The sequence below is a fragment of the Cucurbita pepo genome, chromosome LG06, assembly GCF_002806865.2.
Source record: "Cucurbita pepo subsp. pepo cultivar mu-cu-16 chromosome LG06, ASM280686v2, whole genome shotgun sequence".
NCBI lineage: Eukaryota > Viridiplantae > Streptophyta > Magnoliopsida > Cucurbitales > Cucurbitaceae > Cucurbita > Cucurbita pepo.
The window spans coordinates 3,791,621-3,810,674 of NC_036643.1; the positions used below are offsets into that span (position 1 = coordinate 3,791,621).

The window sequence follows — 19,054 nt, forward strand, 5'->3', positions numbered from 1 at the left end:
ATTTAGTTACTATATTTTCAATAAATCCTATTTTATTTTTTAAAAAATAAATAATATAGCATTTTTTGAATTTCCTAAAAATATTAATGATATCTTTATTCAATAAAAAATATATTGTCATTTTTAATTAATTTATATAAAATTAAACTATATATACTAAAATATAATCATTTAATTTTTTTTAACATTTTAATTCATTTTTTCTTTAAATAAAGAAAAATAATAATTTAAAAAATGGCAAGACCAATATTAGTTATATATTTTCGCTAGTATTGTGATAATAATCACTTATATATTTTTAATGAATAAATTTTTTTAAAAAAATCTAAATATATTTAGGTATATCATAAATTTTGAAGTAAATTGACACCTACCCAAATAATTAAAATGGTTTGGATAAATCTTATCCGACCGAAATTGAACACGTGGAAATCAAGGCTGGCGTGTCGTCTCTATCCACCGTTAAAAAAATCGGCCGACTTAACTCGTGATCTTTTCGTAATCGTGCCGAACTCACAAAAGCGGTCCCAAAAAGACCCGATCCGGATGACGTAACAGCCACTACAGTCCAAAACACATTTCGTAAGTAATGACCAAATCATTCCCCCCAACACCACTGCCACGCATGCGCTCCACTTTTTAATTTGCCACGTGTCGCGCATTGGACCACGGGAGGTTTTTACCGCCCACGTGTCTTCTAGAAACTCCGTCCTGAATAATCCACGTGTCCGTTTTTTAGTCTATAAAACTCGCCTCTTTCTCCTGCGTTGCGAGTTTCAAGAGTCGGAGAGGAAATAGCTCTGAAAGAAATCGAAGAAGAGAGAAGAAATCATGGCCGTTGATTTGCAGTTGCCGCCGGGGTTTAGGTTTCATCCAACGGACGACGAGCTTGTGACGCATTACTTGTGCCGTAAATGTGCGTCGCAGCCGATTACTGTGCCGATTATTGCTGAAATTGATCTTTATAAATACAACCCGTGGGACTTGCCTGGTAATTTTTTAAAATTTAAATGAAATTAGTTCGTATTCATCGGCTTTGAGATCGGAATTCATCGGCGATTATTATTATTACAGGAAAAGCTTTACACGGAGAGAAAGAGTGGTATTTCTTTTCACCGAGGGACCGGAAGTATCCGAACGGTTCAAGGCCGAACCGGTCGGCTGGGAGTGGATACTGGAAGGCGACCGGAGCTGATAAACCGATTGGCCGGCCGAAGACGATCGGGATTAAGAAGGCTTTGGTGTTTTACGCTGGGAAAGCTCCCAAGGGTGAGAAAACCAATTGGATCATGCACGAGTACCGGCTCGCTCACGTGGACCGGTCGGCTTGCAAGAAGAATAGTCTAAGGGTATTTTTCATGACTTTTTTTAATTAATAATTATAAGAAATAGATATTTAATTACAAAATAATTTGAAGAAAATAAAATTAAAATTAATTAAATATTTTATTCTGATTTTGCAGCTTGACGATTGGGTACTCTGCCGCATATACAACAAAAAAGGCGTGATCGAGAAGCAGCCGCCGCCGCCGTCACCGCCGCCGCAGCAGCACCACGTTTCTATTAATCGGCCGGAAATGAACACAATCGGATATATAGAAAACGAGGATCAGGAGGAGAAGCCAGAAATTCTAAACGACGGAGCAGTTTCCGGCCGAATACCGTCGCCATCGCCGTCGCAGGCTCCGCCATCGTCCGGTGTAGTGAACGATTTTATGTATTTCGAAGCGTCCGATTCAATTCCTCGTCTTCACGCCGACTCGAGCTGTTCGGAACAAGTGGTGTCGTCGGAGTTCACGTGCGAGGTTCAGAGCCAACCGAGATTGAAAGACGAGTACTCTGTATTTCCGTACAATTACATGGACGCTTCGATGGAGAGTGCCTTCTGTGCTCAATTTCCGACATTAAATCAGATGTCGCCATTGCAGGATATGTTCATGTACCTTCAGAAGCCGTTTTGAATTCGACATGTCGAATTGAATTGATTAAACGCCGGATTCCGGCTTCGAAAGCTTATCATCGGTCGATGACAGAGCCGCCGTCGAATGATTGCATACAGAGTGTCGCCGTGACGATGAGATCTAAATCCGCCTACTTGGCGGCAGAAGCGGCGGCACTGGCGACGGTGGCGCCGGACTTTTGAACCGAGTTGTAACGAAGCGATGAGCGAGTTTAGCACGTGTGTTGTCAATGTACATATTTGCTTACAATATTTATGTTTTTGTTCTCGAAATTAAATATTAATAATATTCTAATTTGTGTGTGAATTTACATAAAAGGACAATCTTGTAAGCTGTACAAATTCCAGAAAATCTAATTATTTTCTTAAAATGTTAAATTATATATTTAGTTTTTAAAAAAATTTAGCTTTGAAATAATTTTGAATATAAAGGCCCATTTAATGCATTGCATTATCGGTGCGAATGGGCCCAAAAGGCCCAATACGTTATAGGCCCAAACAGCCCAATACGTTATAGGCCCAAAAAGCCCTTGTTTGAGGAAGATATTTTAGTCCTCGAACTTTTAAAATGTCCATTTTGGTCGTTATATGGTAGTGGTTAAGAAGAAGACGACGGATAGACTAAAAGACTGAAGTAAGGAAGGCATGTTCGAAATCAAAAAAATTATATGTATTGACAACCGAGCGATTCTCACGTACGCCTGGAAGATATTGTCCTAGACTGGACAAGACGTGGCGATCTTCGTGGGATCGGGGAGGGAGTTTCAATTGATATTTTATACCACGGAGGCCCTTCTATTTTCAGAGGGCTCCCTTTGAACCGACTCTTAAAAGTTAGGTTATTACATATATGAACTCGGAGAGTCGAGTGTTTAAAAATTAAAATTATTATTTTTTAAAAAATTTAGATATTTTGGAAGTTAAAATATTAAACAGATTTAAACCCAAATTAAATATTATATGAATTATTAATACTTATCTTGTTATTTTTCTATTTAAAACAAAAAAAAAAAACAAAAAGGAAAACATGGAAAGATGTATGGTTCAGGGAATTCCGAATTGTCGCAGTCGAGAGAGAAACGATGCCGTTTTGCATGACATGGGCCCCACAATGTTTTCAAACACACGACAGGACATCCCTTGTGAAAATGAAAGGGCCCTTCTTCTCTCCCTGTGTTTGGTTTCTTCTCATTATTTTTCTCCATTTTGCTTCATTCCCTTTTGTTTCTTACCCTTCTTTATTATCATAATTTTAAAAAATTAAATTCAAGGGAGAAAAAAAAAAATTGCATTTTTAATGGTGGATGAAAGTTCCACGTCCGTTAATTTAGTGAATGATTATGAGTTTATAATCAAAGAATACTCTCTGGACTGGTATGAGACATTTTGAGGGAAGCCCAAAGTAAAGTCATGAGAGCTTATGCTAGACAATATCGTACCATTGTGGAGTGTCGTGTTCATCTAACATGGTATCAAAGTCATACCTTAAACTTAGCCAAATGTCGAACAAATGACTCCAAAATAAAAGGAGTTGAGGCTCGATTAAGGGGAGACGTACTTTGTTCAAAGGGAGGTGTTGGATGAAAGTCCCACATCGGCTAATTTAGGATCTCTGAGAGTTTACGCCTAAAGTCGACAATATCATACAATTGTGAAGAGTCGTGGTTCCTAACATGGTATCAGAGTCATGCCCTAAATTGAATCCTCAAATGTCGAACAAAGGAGTCGTGATTCCTAACATGGTATCAGGGAGACGTACTTTATTCGAGGGGAGGTGTTGGATGAAAGTCCCACATCGGCTAATTTAGGGAACGATCATGAGTTTATAATCAAGGAATACTATCTGCATGTATGAGGCATTTTGAGGAAGCCCAAAACAAAGTCATGAGTGCTTATGCTCAAAGTGGACAATATCATACCATTGTGGAGAGTCTTGTTCATCTAACATGGTATCAGAGTCATGCCCTAAACTTAGCCAAATGTCGAACAAATGACTCCAAAAGAAAAGGAGTCGAGCCTCAATTAAGGGGAGGTGTACTTTGTTCAGGTGTTAGATGAAAGTCCCACATCGGCTAATTTAGGGAATGACCATGAGTTCCATTGTATGAGGCCGATTGGGGGAATCCCAAAGCAAAGTAATGAATGAGAGCTCATGTTTAAAGTGGACAATATCATACTATTGTAGAGAGTCGTGATTCCTAACATGGTATCGGAGATGTACTTTATTTTAGGGGAGGTGTTGGATGAAAGTCCCACATCGACTAATTTAGGGAATGATCATGCTCAAAGTAAAACCATTATTCATCTCACATTTCAATCTTATACAATTTTAATTATTAACTTGACATATACTGAAAACCCGAGAATAGATGAATGGATTGGATCAGGTTGTAAATTCTGTATTTTGGATCAGTCCGACTCGACCCTAGGACTCGAACCAAATTTTTAATTTTTCAAAATTTAGAAGAAAATACTAAAATAAATAAATAAATAATGAAAATGTTGAAAAGGAGGGGTATTTATATTTATTTTATTATTTATTAATTTAATATTTAGAGAATAAATTTATTAAGGTGGATGATTGTCCAACATTGACACGTGCTATGGGATTCTCAAAGATTCAGAATGTTAATTCAGTTTCCGTGATCCAAAAAATAAAATAAAATAACGGTTATATTTGTTCATTCACATCTTTAACTTATGTCTTATTATTAATTTTTAATTATTAAATTATTTTTAGGAAATATTTATAAACTAATATTGCACTCAATTTATTGTAGATTAACTATGCTGCCTAACTATAATTAGGAGCTAATTAAATTTCCATAAACCAATTAATTTGTGCTAATTTTAACATTGATTCGTAGATAAATGATTCTTGATTAAATTACAAGTTAGTCCTCCGACTTTTAAATTTTGTGATCATTTGTTTAATTGGTCGTTTTATTAAATTCAATAATATGCTGAATAATAGATCGTTGAATTTTTTTAACTGTACCGGTGAGATCCCACGTTGGTTGGAGAGAGGAACAAAACATTTCTTATAAGGGTGTAGAATGTCCCCCTAAGATACACGTTTTAAAACTATGAGACTGACTGTGATACATGGACTAAAGTAGAGAATGTCTACTGGGTTAGAGTGGTTACAAATGGTATTAGAGTCAGACACCGGACGGTGTGCCAGCGATGACGCTGAGCCCCTGAGGAGGGTTGTGATGTCTCACATTGGTTGGGTAGGAGAACAAACCACCATTTATAAGGGTGTGGAAACCTTCCCCTAGCATACACGTTTTAAAGCCTTGAGGGGAAGCCCAAAGAGGACAATATCTGCTAGCTGTGGATTTGAGCCATTACAAATGGTATCAGAGCCAGACACTGGACGATGTGCCAGCCTTTTCGCTGTTCCCCGAAGGGGGGGAGTAAACACGAGGCGGTGTGCCAGTAAGAACGCTGGGTTCCAATGGGGGGTGGATTTGGGGGCGGTCCTACATCGATTGGAGGAAGGAAATAGTACTAGTGAGGGCCTCGAGAGGGGGGGGGTGGATTATGATGTCCCACATTGATTGCAAATGGTATTAGAGCCAGACACCAACAGAATAACTACTAACAGTGGATCTGGGGTGTTACAAAATAACTTCTAACAGTGGGCTGAAGTTATTACAAATGGTATTAGAGTCAGACACTAGGCAGGGTGCCAGCGATGACATTGAGCCCCATGAAGATAGATTGCGAGATACGTAACGGGCTAGCAGCAGGTTCAATCGGAGCCCTTCATCGTGCAAATTCAAAAGTTTAATGGTTTTGGTTTACATAACGATGGTATCTGTTTAGGGTCCGCTAGATCTTGACCACATGGGTGGTTCATATCAATGATTTCCCCTCTTAATTCTTGATTTTATTGTCACCATATAAGTCTTTGTTTGGCCATAAAATTATTATGGTTGCAAAGTAATATCACCATTCTTTGGGGGTCTCAATGCAATATTAAAAGTCCCTTTTGTGAGGTAATAAAATAATAATATAGTGATTAAATTAATTATCAAGCAAAGTGTTTTTTTTTTTTTTTTTTTTTTTTTAATAATTATTGGTGAAATGGAATAATTAATGTAATTAATTAATTGTCAATTGGGCAATTAATATAACATTATTACTTGCAAAGCTAATAATTTAAACGCTCCCTCGCATTCCATCTTGTAATTATTCTCTTAATTTCTCTAATTAATTAATTTTTTTAATTATATTTTCTTACCCAATTTAAAACTATAAAATACCCAAGAACCACGACCATTCATAATGGTATGATATGATATTGTCAGCATAAACTCTCGTAGCTTTCAATGGAGATAGTGTTATTTATTTATAAAGCTATGATCTTCTTATTAATTAGCCATTATGGGACTACTCATTTCAATAATCCTCCTCTCGAACAAAGTACACCATAGAGCCTCCCGTAAGGCCTATGGAGCTCTTAAACAGTCTCCCCTTAATAGATGCTCGACTCTTTCTCTGAAACTTTCGAACAAAGTACATATTTAACACTCTTAAAACACGGCTGAGAAGTTTTCACATCCTTATAAGGAATATTTAATTTTTAACAAATTAGAGTGGTGCAGCGGAAGCATGGTGGGTCCATAACCTGTGGAGGTCCTAGGATCGAAATCTGGCTCTGATACCCTATAACTCCCACCACTATCAAATATTGTTTAATTTAATTGGCGAACATTATAAATATTTTAAAAAATTAATATTTAAATTTATTTCTACCAATTAATAATAATATATATATATATATATATATATTTTGACCCTATAATAAAATTATTAGATAAAAAATAATTAAAAAAAAAAAGAGGGAAGTGGGGGCAGCATTTCCACTCTTCCAACCGATTTCCAATCACCCGCGCTTTTATGACAATTCCATTTATTTATTTATTTATTTTTCCATAATTAAAATTAGAATTTAAAATTAAAAAAGAAAAAGAAAAAGAAAAGAAAAAAACTGCACACATAGACACATGGAGGAGTGGAAGCGAAAAGACTGAGAGACTGTGAGGCTGCTTCTCTCTCTCTCTCTCTCTCTTTATTTCTCTCGGGCTGCCGTTTTTTTTTTTTCCTTTTTGATTCGGGTCTTACTCAGAGAGCCAATTCCCAGTTCATCAGTAGCTCCAGATTGAGGTACATTTTCAATTTCCGAATTCGTTTTGCACTTCGAAAATGACGTTTTTCTTGCCCTAGATTCTGTGACGCTGCCTCTGATCCGATCTCCGTACTTTATTTTATTCATTTTTTTGTTTTTTTAATCTTTAATTTGCTTAATTTCTTCTTCTTTTTGTTTTTTTTAAGCAATTGTGTTACTGGAATTGGGAGATCTTTTACTGATTCGGCTTTGATCTGTTTGCTGTGGCTGCTGTTTTGCAGTGGGTTCACTGTGGTCTTGGTTTGTCGGTGAATTATTACATTCAAGTGAGGTTGCTGCTTTTTGGATTTTGGAGGGCTGTTTGGAGATGGATTTGAATTGAGTAATGTGATAATTGAGGTTTTGATGCTTCTGAGTCGGAAGAAGCGGCCGAGGACGTGTTGTGGAAGGGGGAGGTTTTTGGGCATCTGCTTATTCGACTACTTGGTTCGAGTTCGTTCATTTGGGTTTTCTTATTGTTTTGTTTGTTAAATCGTTCTGCAATTTTTTTTATTGCTATTGAGCTGAAGTTCTACTTGTAAGGTCGAGATGTTTATATGGCCTAATTATGGATCTGAACTTGCTGACCTTCAAGATTGTTAATCTTGGCTATGAAAGAGCCATTTTGGGACGTATGATGCAGCCTTCTGCAATAGGAAGATCAAACATTGAAAATCTTTTTACATTTCTGGATTTGGGATCTACAGAAGAGCAACATTTTTGATCTCTAACCCTGTGTGCATGTGTGTCTTATGATGTTTTGGGATTTGGATTTTGAGTTATTTCTGTTAGAGATTTGTAACTCGTTGATGAGTTTATCACTGATTTGTATGAAATAAGTTGAGGAGTTTTGAGGTTTTATGCCTTCAACTTGCAGGTGAGCAGGGTGAAAGCTGAGGCAGTGAATTCATGAAATGTCGAAGTCCCCCGTTACAGGAAAAATTGAGTCCCTATCACCGTCTACTTCTAGCCCTCGGTAAGTTTCGTTTCTTCCCTTATCCTCTCTCCTTGTTTGTTACAGTTGGTTGGGCTTATTAATGAAAAATATGGCAATAGATTAACGCAATGTTCATAGTTCACTAGACTATAGGCACGTGCTAATTATCAACTACTGGTAAAATGTATTTTGTTCTTGTTAAAAGGAGCCTTATGGTTCTTAGATACTGAACGTGGATGAATTCCAATTATCAGGGAAAATAATGGAGCAGCAAGTATGGATGATCCAGAAACTACAATGGCCACTGTTGCTCAGCTCATTGAGCAACTTCATGCAAATATGTCTTCATCAAACGAGAAAGAACTTATTACAGCACGCCTTCTTGGAATTGCTAGAACACAAAAGGATGCTAGAACACTTATTGGTTCTCATTCTCAAGCTATGCCTTTGTTCATCAATGTCCTCAGAAGTGGGTCTTCTGTAGCGAAAGTTAATGTTGCTAGAACTTTAACCATTCTATGCAAAGATGACGAACTACGCTTGAAAGTGCTTCTTGGTGGATGCATCCCACCATTGCTCTCACTCTTGAAATCTGAATCGGTTGAGGCTAGTAAGGCTGCAGCTGAGGCGATCTATGAAGTTTCTTCAAGTGGGCTTTTGAATGATCGTGTTGGTATGAAGATATTTGTCACAGAAGGTGTGATACCCACATTATGGGACCAACTAAATCCAAACAATAGGCAGGACAAAGTTGTAGAGGGATTCGTTACTGGATCTTTGAGAAATCTTTGCGGAGACAAGGACGGTTATTGGAAAGCCACACTTGAGGCTGGGGGAGTGGACATCATTGTTGATCTTCTCTCTTCTGACAGTGCTGCAGTTCAGTCAAATGCAGCTTCTCTCCTAGCACGCCTAATCTTGGCTTTCAGTGATAGCGTAGATAAGGTTATAGAATCTGGTGCCGTGAAAGCTTTGCTTGGGCTTGTAAGTAAGAAAAATGATATTTCTGTCCGCGCAAGTGCTGCTGATGCACTGGAGGCTCTCTCATCAAAATCAACTGAGGCCAAAAAAGCAATTGTGGGTGAGGAAGGGATTCCAGTACTTATTAGGGCTATAGTTGCCCCTTCTAAAGAGTGTATGCAGGGTAAGCATGGTCAGTCTCTGCCAGAGCATGCAACACGAGCACTGGCCAATCTTTGTGGTGGGATGTCTGCATTAATACTTTATCTAGGAGAACTTTCACTGTCCCCTCGCCTTTATGCACCAATTGCTGATATAGTTGGAGCACTTGCATACACTCTAGTGGTTTTCGAGAAGTCCCGTGATGAGGAGCCCTTTAATGCTACCAAGATAGAAGATATTCTTGTAATGCTACTGAAGGCTCAGGATAATAAGTTAGTTCAGGAGCGTGTCCTTGAAGCTATGGCTAGTCTATACGGTAACATATATTTCTCAGAATGTCTAAATCATGCAGAAACCAAAAAGGTGCTTATTGGACTTGTAACCACCGCTGCTCCTGATGTACAAGAGTACCTAATACCCTCTCTGACTAGCTTATGCTGCAATGGGGTTGGCATCTGGGAAGCCATTGGCAAGAGAGAAGGAGTTCAGTTACTTATATCATTATTGGGGTTATCAAGTGAGCAACATCAGGAGTATGCTGTTCAGTTGCTGGAAATCTTGACTGACCAGGTAGATGACAGCAAGTGGGCTATCACTGCTGCTGGTGGAATTCCTCCATTGGTTCAATTATTAGAGACAGGTTCCCACAAGGCAAGGGAGGATGCAGCTCATATTCTGTGGAATTTGTGCTGTCACAGTGAAGATATTCGAGCCTGTGTTGAAAGTGCCGGTGCCATCCCAGCATTTTTGTGGCTCTTAAAAAGTGGTGGATCAAGGGGCCAGGAAGCGTCTGCTATGGCACTTTTAAAACTTGTCCAAACTGCTGATTCTGCTACTATAAATCAGCTACTAGCTATGCTCTTAGGAGATTCTCCAAAAGATAAGGCTAATATAATTCAAGTTTTAGGTCACGTGCTTACTATGGCGTCATATGAGGATTTTTTTCACACAGGTTCTGCAGCTAATAAAGGACTGAGAACACTTGTTCAAGTTCTTAACTCATCAAATGAAGAAACTCAAGCCCATGCTGCTTCTGTTCTAGCAGACTTATTTAGCACAAGGCCAGATATTTCCGATAGTCTTGCAACTGATGAGATTGTAAACCCTTGCATGAAGCTCTTGGCCAGCAATACTCAAGTTGCCACTCAATCAGCTCGGGCATTGGCTGCCCTCTCTAGGCCCAGCAAGACAAAAGCAATGAATAAGATGTGCCATATTGCTGAAGGGGACGTCAAGCCCCTGATTAAGTTGGCTAAAACATCTTCTGTTGATGCTGCTGAAACTGCAGTTGCTGCCCTGGCCAATCTTCTGTCTGATCCTCAAATAGCTGCAGAAGCTCTAGGAGAAGATGTTGTCTCAGCTCTAACGAGAGTCCTGGGAGAAGGAACTCCAGTTGGTAAGAAGAGTGCAGCTCAAGCCCTTCATCAACTGTTGGGCCATTTTCCACCTGGTGAAGTGTTCGCAAGCGAAACCCAGTGTCGTTTCATTGTCCTTACTCTAGTTGATTACTTAAGGTTTATGGATCTGGATGGGAATAATGTTGCAGATGCTTTAGAAGTCATTGCACTCTTAGTTAGGACCAAGCTAGGAACTAGCTTGTCTTATGCACCCTGGTCTGCCCTTGCTGAGGATCCTTCCAGCTTGGAACCACTTGTGTACTGTCTTGCTGAGGGACCATCTTCACTGCAGGAGAAGGTGATAGAAATTTTGTCAAGAATGTGTGGAGACCAACCTGTTATTTTAGGTGATATGTTAGTTGCTAGATCAAAATCACTCGACTCTCTTGCTAGTAAAATAATAACCTCTTCTAGTCCAGAAGTAAAGTCAGGAGGGGCTGCATTACTTATTTGTGCTATGAAGGAGCACAAACAGCAGTCGGTGGGAGCGCTTGACTCGTTTGGATGTCTGCAACTGCTTATACATGCCTTAGTGGATTTGATCAAGCAAAATTCTACTTATTCCTCTCCAGACGTTAAACTTAGGACCCCTAGAGGTTTTATGAAACGAAGTACTTTCCTAGATGGAGATAGGTTTGATGCTCCTGATCCAGCCACAGTCATGGGAGGGACTATTGCCCTCTGGTTGTTGTCAATAATTGCTTCTTTTAATGTGGAGAACAAGGTCGCTGTTATGGAAGCTGGAGGACTTGAGGCCCTGTCTGACAAACTTGGTACCTATACTTCAAATTCACAGGCAAGTAGTTTGTTAACTTTTCTTGTCCACTCCCCTTAGAATCATTCTTTATTTCAATTACATCAAATCTAAACTTATTTGTTCTTTCAAACCAAAAGAAAGTGGCAAAAACTATTTACGAGGAAATGGAAATGTCTTTCCTCGTAAATAGTTTTTGCCACTTTCCGTTCCATCACCTCTTATGGAGTAAGAATAACAACTTAAAGTGAACATCTTTTGAACAAAATTAGCATTGCTAGGGTATGCAGTGAATATTGAAATCTGCTGGAGAATGGTGATGGGACGTCTGCTTTTATCAAAGCCTGAATGGTGCACGTACTTATCATGAAATGTCTTGCTGCTATGATTTTCCTTTTAAACTGAATTCTTATAGATATGATATGTGGTGTCATTGTAACAGGCAGAATTGGAGGATATGGAGGGTATATGGATCAGTGCCCTGCTCCTCGCTATCTTGTTCCAAGATGCGAGTGTTGCCTCATCTCCTGCAACCATGAGTATCATACCTTCACTTGCCTTTCTGGTAAGATCTGAGGAGGTGAATGATAAATTCTTTGCTGCACAGGCAATAGCCAGTCTTGTTTGTAACGGTAGCAAAGGAGTAAATCTTGCCATTGCAAATTCTGGTGCAATTGTTGGGTTAATTTCTCTGATTGGGTTTGTGGAGTCGGATATGCCAAACCTTGTTGCTTTGGCAGATGAGTTTTCTTTGACACGGAAACCAGATCAAGTTGTTCTTGAGCGTCTATTTGAAATTGAAGAAGTTAGAATTGGGTCAACTGCACGCAAAACTATACCTCTTCTAGTTGATCTTTTGAGACCATTACCAGATAGACCCGGTGCTCCTCCTGTTGCTGTTCAGCTCTTGACGTGTATCGCTGATGGAAGTGATGCAAATAAATTAATGATGGCTGAAGCTGGAGCTGTAGATGCTTTGACAAAGTACCTGTCTTTGAGTCCTCAAGACTCAACAGAGGCCATAATATCTGATCTATTGAGAATTTTATTTAGCAACCCTGATCTTATTCGTTATGAGGCATCGGCAAGTTCCTTGAATCAACTTATAGCTGTCCTACGTCTGGGGTCAAGAGGTGCAAGATTCAGTGCTGCAAGGGCCCTTTTTGAACTTTTTGATTGTGAGAGTATTAGAGATTCTGAGCTAGCCAAGCAGGCTTTCCATCCATTAGTGGACATGCTCAATGCCACATCAGAAAGTGAGCAAGGTGCTGCTCTTGCTGCATTACTTAGATTGACATCTGGATATTCTTCAAAAGCAGATTTCTTGAATGATGTGGAAGGATCACCGCTCGACAGTTTATGCAAAATTTTAACATTGTCGTCATCCTTGGAGCTGAAGACGAATGCTGCAGAACTATGTTTTATTCTGTTCAGTAACATTAAAGTAAGAACAAATCCAATTGTCTCTGAATGCATACAACCACTCTTATTGCTGATGCAGTCAGATTCAAGTGCAGCAGTCGAGTCTGGGGTATGTGCACTTGAAAGATTGTTGGATGATGAACAACAAGTAGAGCTCACTTTACCCTATGATATTGTGGACCTCCTTGTTAGTTTGGTATCTGGAACAAACTATAGATTGGTTGAAGCTAGCATCTGCTCTCTCATAAAGTTGGGAAAAGATCGGACTCAACTCAAAATGGATATGGTTAAGGTTGGGGTCATTGATAATTGCCTCGAGTTACTTCCAGATGCACCTAGTTCATTATGCTCCTCAGTGGCTGAACTGTTTCGCATTTTAACAAATAGTAATGCAATTGCTAGGAGTTCAGATGCTGCAAAAATAGTGGAACCTCTATTTTTGGTTTTGCTTCGTCCAGATTTTAATTTGTGGGGGCAGCACAGTGCCTTACAAGCTCTCGTAAATATCTTGGAGAAGCCGCAAAGCCTTGTGACTCTAAAACTTACTCCTAGCCAAGTTATTGAGCCTCTGATTTCATTTCTCGAGTCACCGTCTCGTGCTGTCCAGCAGCTTGGCACCGAGTTATTATCTCATCTTCTTGCACAAGAGCATTTCCAGCAAGATATTACGACTAAAAATGCAGTTGTGCCACTTGTACAGCTTGCTGGGATTGGAATATTGAATCTACAGCAAACAGCTATAAAGGCATTGGAAAAAATATCCACTAGCTGGCCCAAGTCTGTTGCTGATGCTGGAGGTATTTTCGAGCTTTCGAAAGTTATTATACAAGAGGACCCTCAGCCTCCTCATGCTCTCTGGGAATCAGCAGCCATGGTTTTGTCAAACATATTACGATTCAACGCTAAATACTATTATAAAGTTCCTGTGGTTGTTCTCGTGAAAATGTTGCATTCAACTGTAGAGAGCACAATCACGGTCGCTCTCAGTGCTTTAGTTAATCACGAAAGTAATGATACGTTAAGCGCTGAACAGATGGCGGAAGCTGGTGCTATAGATGCCTTGGTGGACCTTCTAAGATCTCACCAATGTGAAGAAGCATCTGGAAGGTTACTTGAAACTCTATTTAATAATGTCAGGGTGCGAGAGATGAAGGTTTCCAAGTATGCAATAGCACCCTTATCACAGTATTTATTAGATCCACTGACCAGATCGCAGCCCGGTAAGCTTCTCGCAACTTTAGCTCTGGGAGATCTGTCACAGCATGCAGGACATGCAAGAGCCAGTGATTCGGTTTCTGCTTGTCGTGCATTGATAAGTTTGCTTGAAGATGAAGCAACAGAAGAAATGAAAATGGTGGCTATTTGTGCTTTGCAAAATTTTGTCATGCACAGTAGAACAAATAGGCGAGCAGTCGCTGAAGCGGGCGGAATATTGGTTGTTCAGGAGCTTCTTTTGTCTCCAAGCCCAGAAATTTCTGGTCAGGCAGCATTGTTGATAAAGTTCTTGTTTTCGAATCATACATTACAGGAATATGTATCAAATGAGCTCATCAGATCTTTGACAGGTAGTTTATGCATGGAAGAGTTGAATCTCTTTATTTTTTTTATGCTCACCTTTGGCTTCTAAATATGAAAATGAGTTGCTTTGAATATTTTATCATGCAGCTGCGCTAGAGAGGGAATTGTGGTCTACTGCAACTATCAATGAAGAGGTTTTAAGAACCTTGAATGTGATATTCACCAACTTTCCTAAACTCCATACTTCTGAAGCTGCTACTCTATCCATACCTCATCTGATCGGAGCTCTAAAATCCGGTAACGAGGCAGCTCAGGAAACCGTGTTGGATGCCTTATGTTTGCTAAAGCATTCCTGGTCGACCATGCCAATTGACATTGCAAAGTCTCAAGCTATGATTGCAGCTGAGGCCATTCCCATACTGCAAATGCTGATGAAAACCTGCCCTCCTAGTTTTCATGACAGAGCAGATAGCCTTTTACATTGCTTACCAGGTTGTCTGACTGTTATTATTAAGCGAGGGAACAATCTAAAACAGACGATGGGAAGTACAAATGCGTTCTGTCGATTGTCTATCGGGAACGGTCCTCCTCGACAAACAAAGGTAAGTAAACTAGAATTTACATAATTTTCTCTTGTGATTTGTGGCGTTTAGCTGAAGTTGATTTCTGGGCCATGGTCAGGTTGTTAGCCACAGTACATCTCCTGAATGGAAAGAAGGATTTACTTGGGCGTTTGATGTGCCTCCAAAGGGGCAAAAGTTGCACATCATCTGCAAGAGCAAAAGCACTTTTGGGAAGGTAATTATTTATTTCATCAAGTGCACATTTTAGTTCATCTAAACTTTCCTATGTAGCCGAGTTGTTGCCCCTTCCCTACCTTTTCGCACCTACGCTCATCGGTTTTAATACCGTTTTGAACGTTCATTGATTTCTTTTGATCTTTTTTTTACCTTTTTGATGCTAGTCCTGCCTTGCTAATGATAAACAGTTCTTCGATTTTCACCTATGGGACGTAAAAGAATAATTTGAATTGATTGGGCTCTGTTTAATTGTTGCTCACAATGTCATAACCAATAGGCACCATCTTAAAACAACAACACAACCTTTGATAACCTTTGTTCTAATTTGAGAATGTTGGGGTCTTTTGCAGTCTACTCTAGGAAGAGTGACGATCCAGATCGACAAAGTCGTAACGGAGGGATTGTACAGTGGATTATTCAGCCTAAATCACGATGGAGACAAAGATGGTTCTTCTCGAACGCTCGAAATCGAAATAATATGGTCAAACAGAATATCAGATGGAGAAGAACTATGACGTCACATTAGTACACTACACTATAAGCCGTAGAAATTCGAGCATAATGAGAGGTGAAGAGGTAAGTTTGTGATTGTAATTATTATTAATGGAAATGTGATATGGAAGTTTCAATTTTGTAGAGCATGAGAGAAGAAAAAGAGAGGACCTTAAAATGCAAAGTGTAAATTATATTTTCTTAAATCTCCTGAGGAATTGTGTGGAGAAGGAAGGAAGGAAGGAAGGATGGATTCCCACTTAAAAGAGTTTTGTTGTACAGTCTTTTAGTCTATAGAAAGAATGCTACAATTACAAAGAAACTACATTACATTAAGAAACTACATTACATTAAGAAACTACATTACATTATGTCAAAAATGAAAATGGTTTCAGCTTTCCCATGCATCCTTCAATTTTTCTAATTTCCGTGTAATTCTTCGACCCTTTGTCCCGGCCATTGTAGCATGTGTGTTGCCTTGGGCATAAGGGGTATGATGACTTGACGTCATCCTCACCTTCCTCCAACTTATCATCGTAGTCTGCTCAGGGTTCCAACCTCAACGGTTGACAACTAAACACGAGGGTTGCGCTTGTTGTGGAACTTAGTCGGGATAGATAGGATAGGGATCACGGTGGTTCTAGATGCCATGAGGAGGCCCCATATGGAAATGTAATGATTAAATCATCAAAGTTTTGACCTTTTCTCAATTTATTAAAACTCCAAATAAATAATTGTATCAGTAGTAAGTGAACCAATTTTAAATTTTTTTTTTTTTTTGTTTGTAATTTATAGCTATTTCCTTTTACTCCATTTCTATCTTTCATTTGTAAACTCAACCAAAACAACATTCTGAAATTTGGATGTTTGAACCAACCACCTGAATTTCTTCTCATTTATTTATCATTATAGGGGGAATTTACATTTATCATATCTTATTGTAACCCCTAATTCTTGATCTCTTTCTCTTGAGTAGAGAGACAACTTCTCCGGCCATTAATCACCTTGGAATATAAATATCACATACTTTCATTGCTTGCGAGGTCTACCGCAGTTTGCTGGAGTCCAACCAATCTTCTGTTTCTCGTTGTCATAGACCACAATTTTATCAAGAAAAGAGATATCTGTTCATGGATTTGGGTGGGAAAAAGGGGTAAGAAGAAGCTGAAATGATGGAAGAAAGCATGTGAAAGTAGAGATCCAACAGTATCTTACCTCCAATCAGGTTAACATTTCCCAATCCTACTTGGGATCCATCCAAAATCCCCAAGCAAACTTTACCCAATTCCTGCAAAAGTAAGAAGTCTCTTATATTTTGTTCCTAGCATATGGTTTCATTCCGTTAACTATGGATAAACAAATGAGATGTTTGGGAAACTCACACTGACGATCAGATAAGATTCAGGTGGCATTTGAAACTGAACATTCTGCGAGTTTGTGAAGCTCAAGGCCAGGGGCTTGAAAAAGCTTCTCACATCTGCCACTGATTTGAAAGCTTTTGAGCCTTTCCAGCACACTGGAAGGATCTTCTCTTCCGGTGCATCTTTTAAAGGTTGTCCTTTCAGATCATTCTTCAACTGGGGGATGTCATTTCAGATTAGATTATTGGTTTCTAATCTCATTCAATACGTTGTAAAAAGAATTTGTGACTGACCCTAAATTTTCTAGTCGCTACGGTACAAACCTTAGATTAAGTAGAAAATTAGAGAATTCTTGTCCCCATCTTACCAGGTTGAGTATCGCTCGATAAACTTGGGAGTTGAAGTAAGTGTAGGAGCTTCCACTGTCAAACGTCAGGGTAAGGCCTCTAATTCCAACAGCTTTCCCACCAAAGAAGACATCGGCAGGTCCAGATGAGTACCTCCTGAGAATGAATGAGATCAAATACAAGTTCAGAGAAGAGAACTACACAACGATGAATGCCAAAAGTTATCTGATTGCTCAAGGTGGCTTCTTACTGACCCTCCTGAAGTGTGTAATATGGGCGTCCATGATATCCCCGAAGATGGAACAAGGTCTCCTCCAAAGAATAGAAATCCTCCACCATGGCTGCTGTAGCAGTGGCCGATTACGTTGCGTACATGAGTGAGGGAGCTTATCTGTGATGCCAAGGTACCTCTACTGTTTCCAAGCCCAAGAACACCACCCGTTGAAGGAGGGGGTTGTGAACCGCCATTATGCTGATCATATCCACAACTGCAGACAAGAGAATAAGAGGAAAGAAAGATTTGTATCAAGTTTCCTACTACATTAAGGGAAACCAAGCCATGAACTGCCAAAAGAATGAGCAATGTCAAAGAAAAGAAAACAGGGTGTGTCGTTGAATACAAACCCAAAGCCCAAATTAGGAGCTATGACAGTGCCATTAGCGAGTTTCATGGGAACAAGATCTTTGACCAATACACCAATGGATGATCCATGGTCAGCATACTCGATTTGGTAGTCGCATTGATCATTTGGATTCCTGCAAGGGGGCTTGCCTTGGTGGAAAAGTGCGGTACATAATGGTTCTCCACAACGCACAACGTTACTGTGCGGTTTATAGAGCTTATCGCGAGGCTACAAAAGTAATCAATAACACAAAATTAGGCTACAATTTAGAAACAATTTCGTCTTCGAAATAAGAAGAGAAGAAAGAAACAATTGAATAAAACTCGATTTGATTTGCATCAATCAAACTGACCAGAGTGCAACCAGTACATGGAGCATCACATTGGACCCAAGTGACGTCACTTCCGGTATCAATATCTAGATCAAAAACCTTGGGCGGATTGCCAACATTGACAGAAGCCGTGAAATGACTGCAGATAATGGAGGAAATTTGAATAATCTATGATGACGAATGAATGATCCAAAGATAACGCGGGAGAGAGAATAAGAATGAAAATGAAAGATGAAGCAAGAAAACAGAACACAAACCCTAGAGGATAAACATTTCCTTTGACAGGAAACAGGATCGAGGAACTGGGACGATTGATCACCGATGGGTTCCGTTGAGCAAGGCAAAGCTTGCCGGAGAAGGAAAGGACGGAAGCAGCAAAGAGAACGAAAACAGGAAACAGATTGGACATACGCATTGAATTCGATTCCGTTTGCTGCTACCGCCTACCGCCTGGAATCGGAGGCGAGAAATGAGAAAGCTCAGAGCAATGAGGAGATTAATGGCGGATTTGAACTGTCAAAATGGAGCATATATATATACATATAGATATATATATATAGAGAGAGAGAGGTCGGATCCCGAAGAATCTGCACCAGAGGGACGGGAGAAGCCTTTGGAGCTTAGAGGTCAGGAAGGAATTGAGCAGACGACTTGGACGCCTTAATCGGAGACGAAGGACAACCAATACAACGAAGAGAGAACAAAGTTGCGCTTCAAAACTAATTTAAGTAAGTTAAATTGTCTAAATTACCCCTCTCTATTTTTTATTCTTTTTCACTTTTTAATAGCTTAAATTGCCATTAATAATATAAAA

At 39.4% G+C, this 19,054-nt stretch overlaps 2 protein-coding genes and 1 pseudogene across 3 annotated transcripts; 2 read left to right on the forward strand and 1 right to left on the reverse strand.

Moving 5' to 3' along the window:
- Nucleotides 1-778: 778 nt before the first annotated feature.
- Nucleotides 779-2,278, forward strand: LOC111797707 (NAC domain-containing protein 2-like). The gene is made up of 3 exons (XM_023680813.1): nucleotides 779-991; nucleotides 1,075-1,349; nucleotides 1,464-2,278. Exons 1-3 carry the CDS (start codon nucleotides 832-834, stop codon nucleotides 1,959-1,961), a joined length of 933 nt encoding a protein of 310 aa, XP_023536581.1. The 5' UTR covers nucleotides 779-831; the 3' UTR covers nucleotides 1,962-2,278.
- A 4,703-nt stretch (nucleotides 2,279-6,981) lies between these two features.
- Nucleotides 6,982-15,859, forward strand: LOC111796468 (protein CELLULOSE SYNTHASE INTERACTIVE 3-like). 2 transcript variants are annotated; one of them, XM_023679092.1, is made up of 8 exons: nucleotides 6,982-7,135; nucleotides 7,379-7,589; nucleotides 8,014-8,112; nucleotides 8,328-11,388; nucleotides 11,789-14,333; nucleotides 14,434-14,888; nucleotides 14,968-15,084; nucleotides 15,437-15,859. In XM_023679092.1, the coding sequence occupies exons 3-8, from the start codon at nucleotides 8,051-8,053 to the stop codon at nucleotides 15,599-15,601; spliced, it is 6,405 nt and encodes a 2,134-aa protein (XP_023534860.1). In that variant the 5' UTR covers nucleotides 6,982-7,135; nucleotides 7,379-7,589; nucleotides 8,014-8,050; the 3' UTR covers nucleotides 15,602-15,859. The 2 variants fall into 2 exon arrangements, with proteins under 2 accessions (XP_023534860.1, XP_023534858.1); XM_023679090.1 differs by having other exon boundaries at nucleotides 7,379-7,583.
- Nucleotides 15,860-16,436: 577 nt separating this feature from the next.
- Nucleotides 16,437-18,785, reverse strand: LOC111797009 (annotated as a pseudogene).
- Between the last annotated feature and the right edge of the window lie 269 nt (nucleotides 18,786-19,054).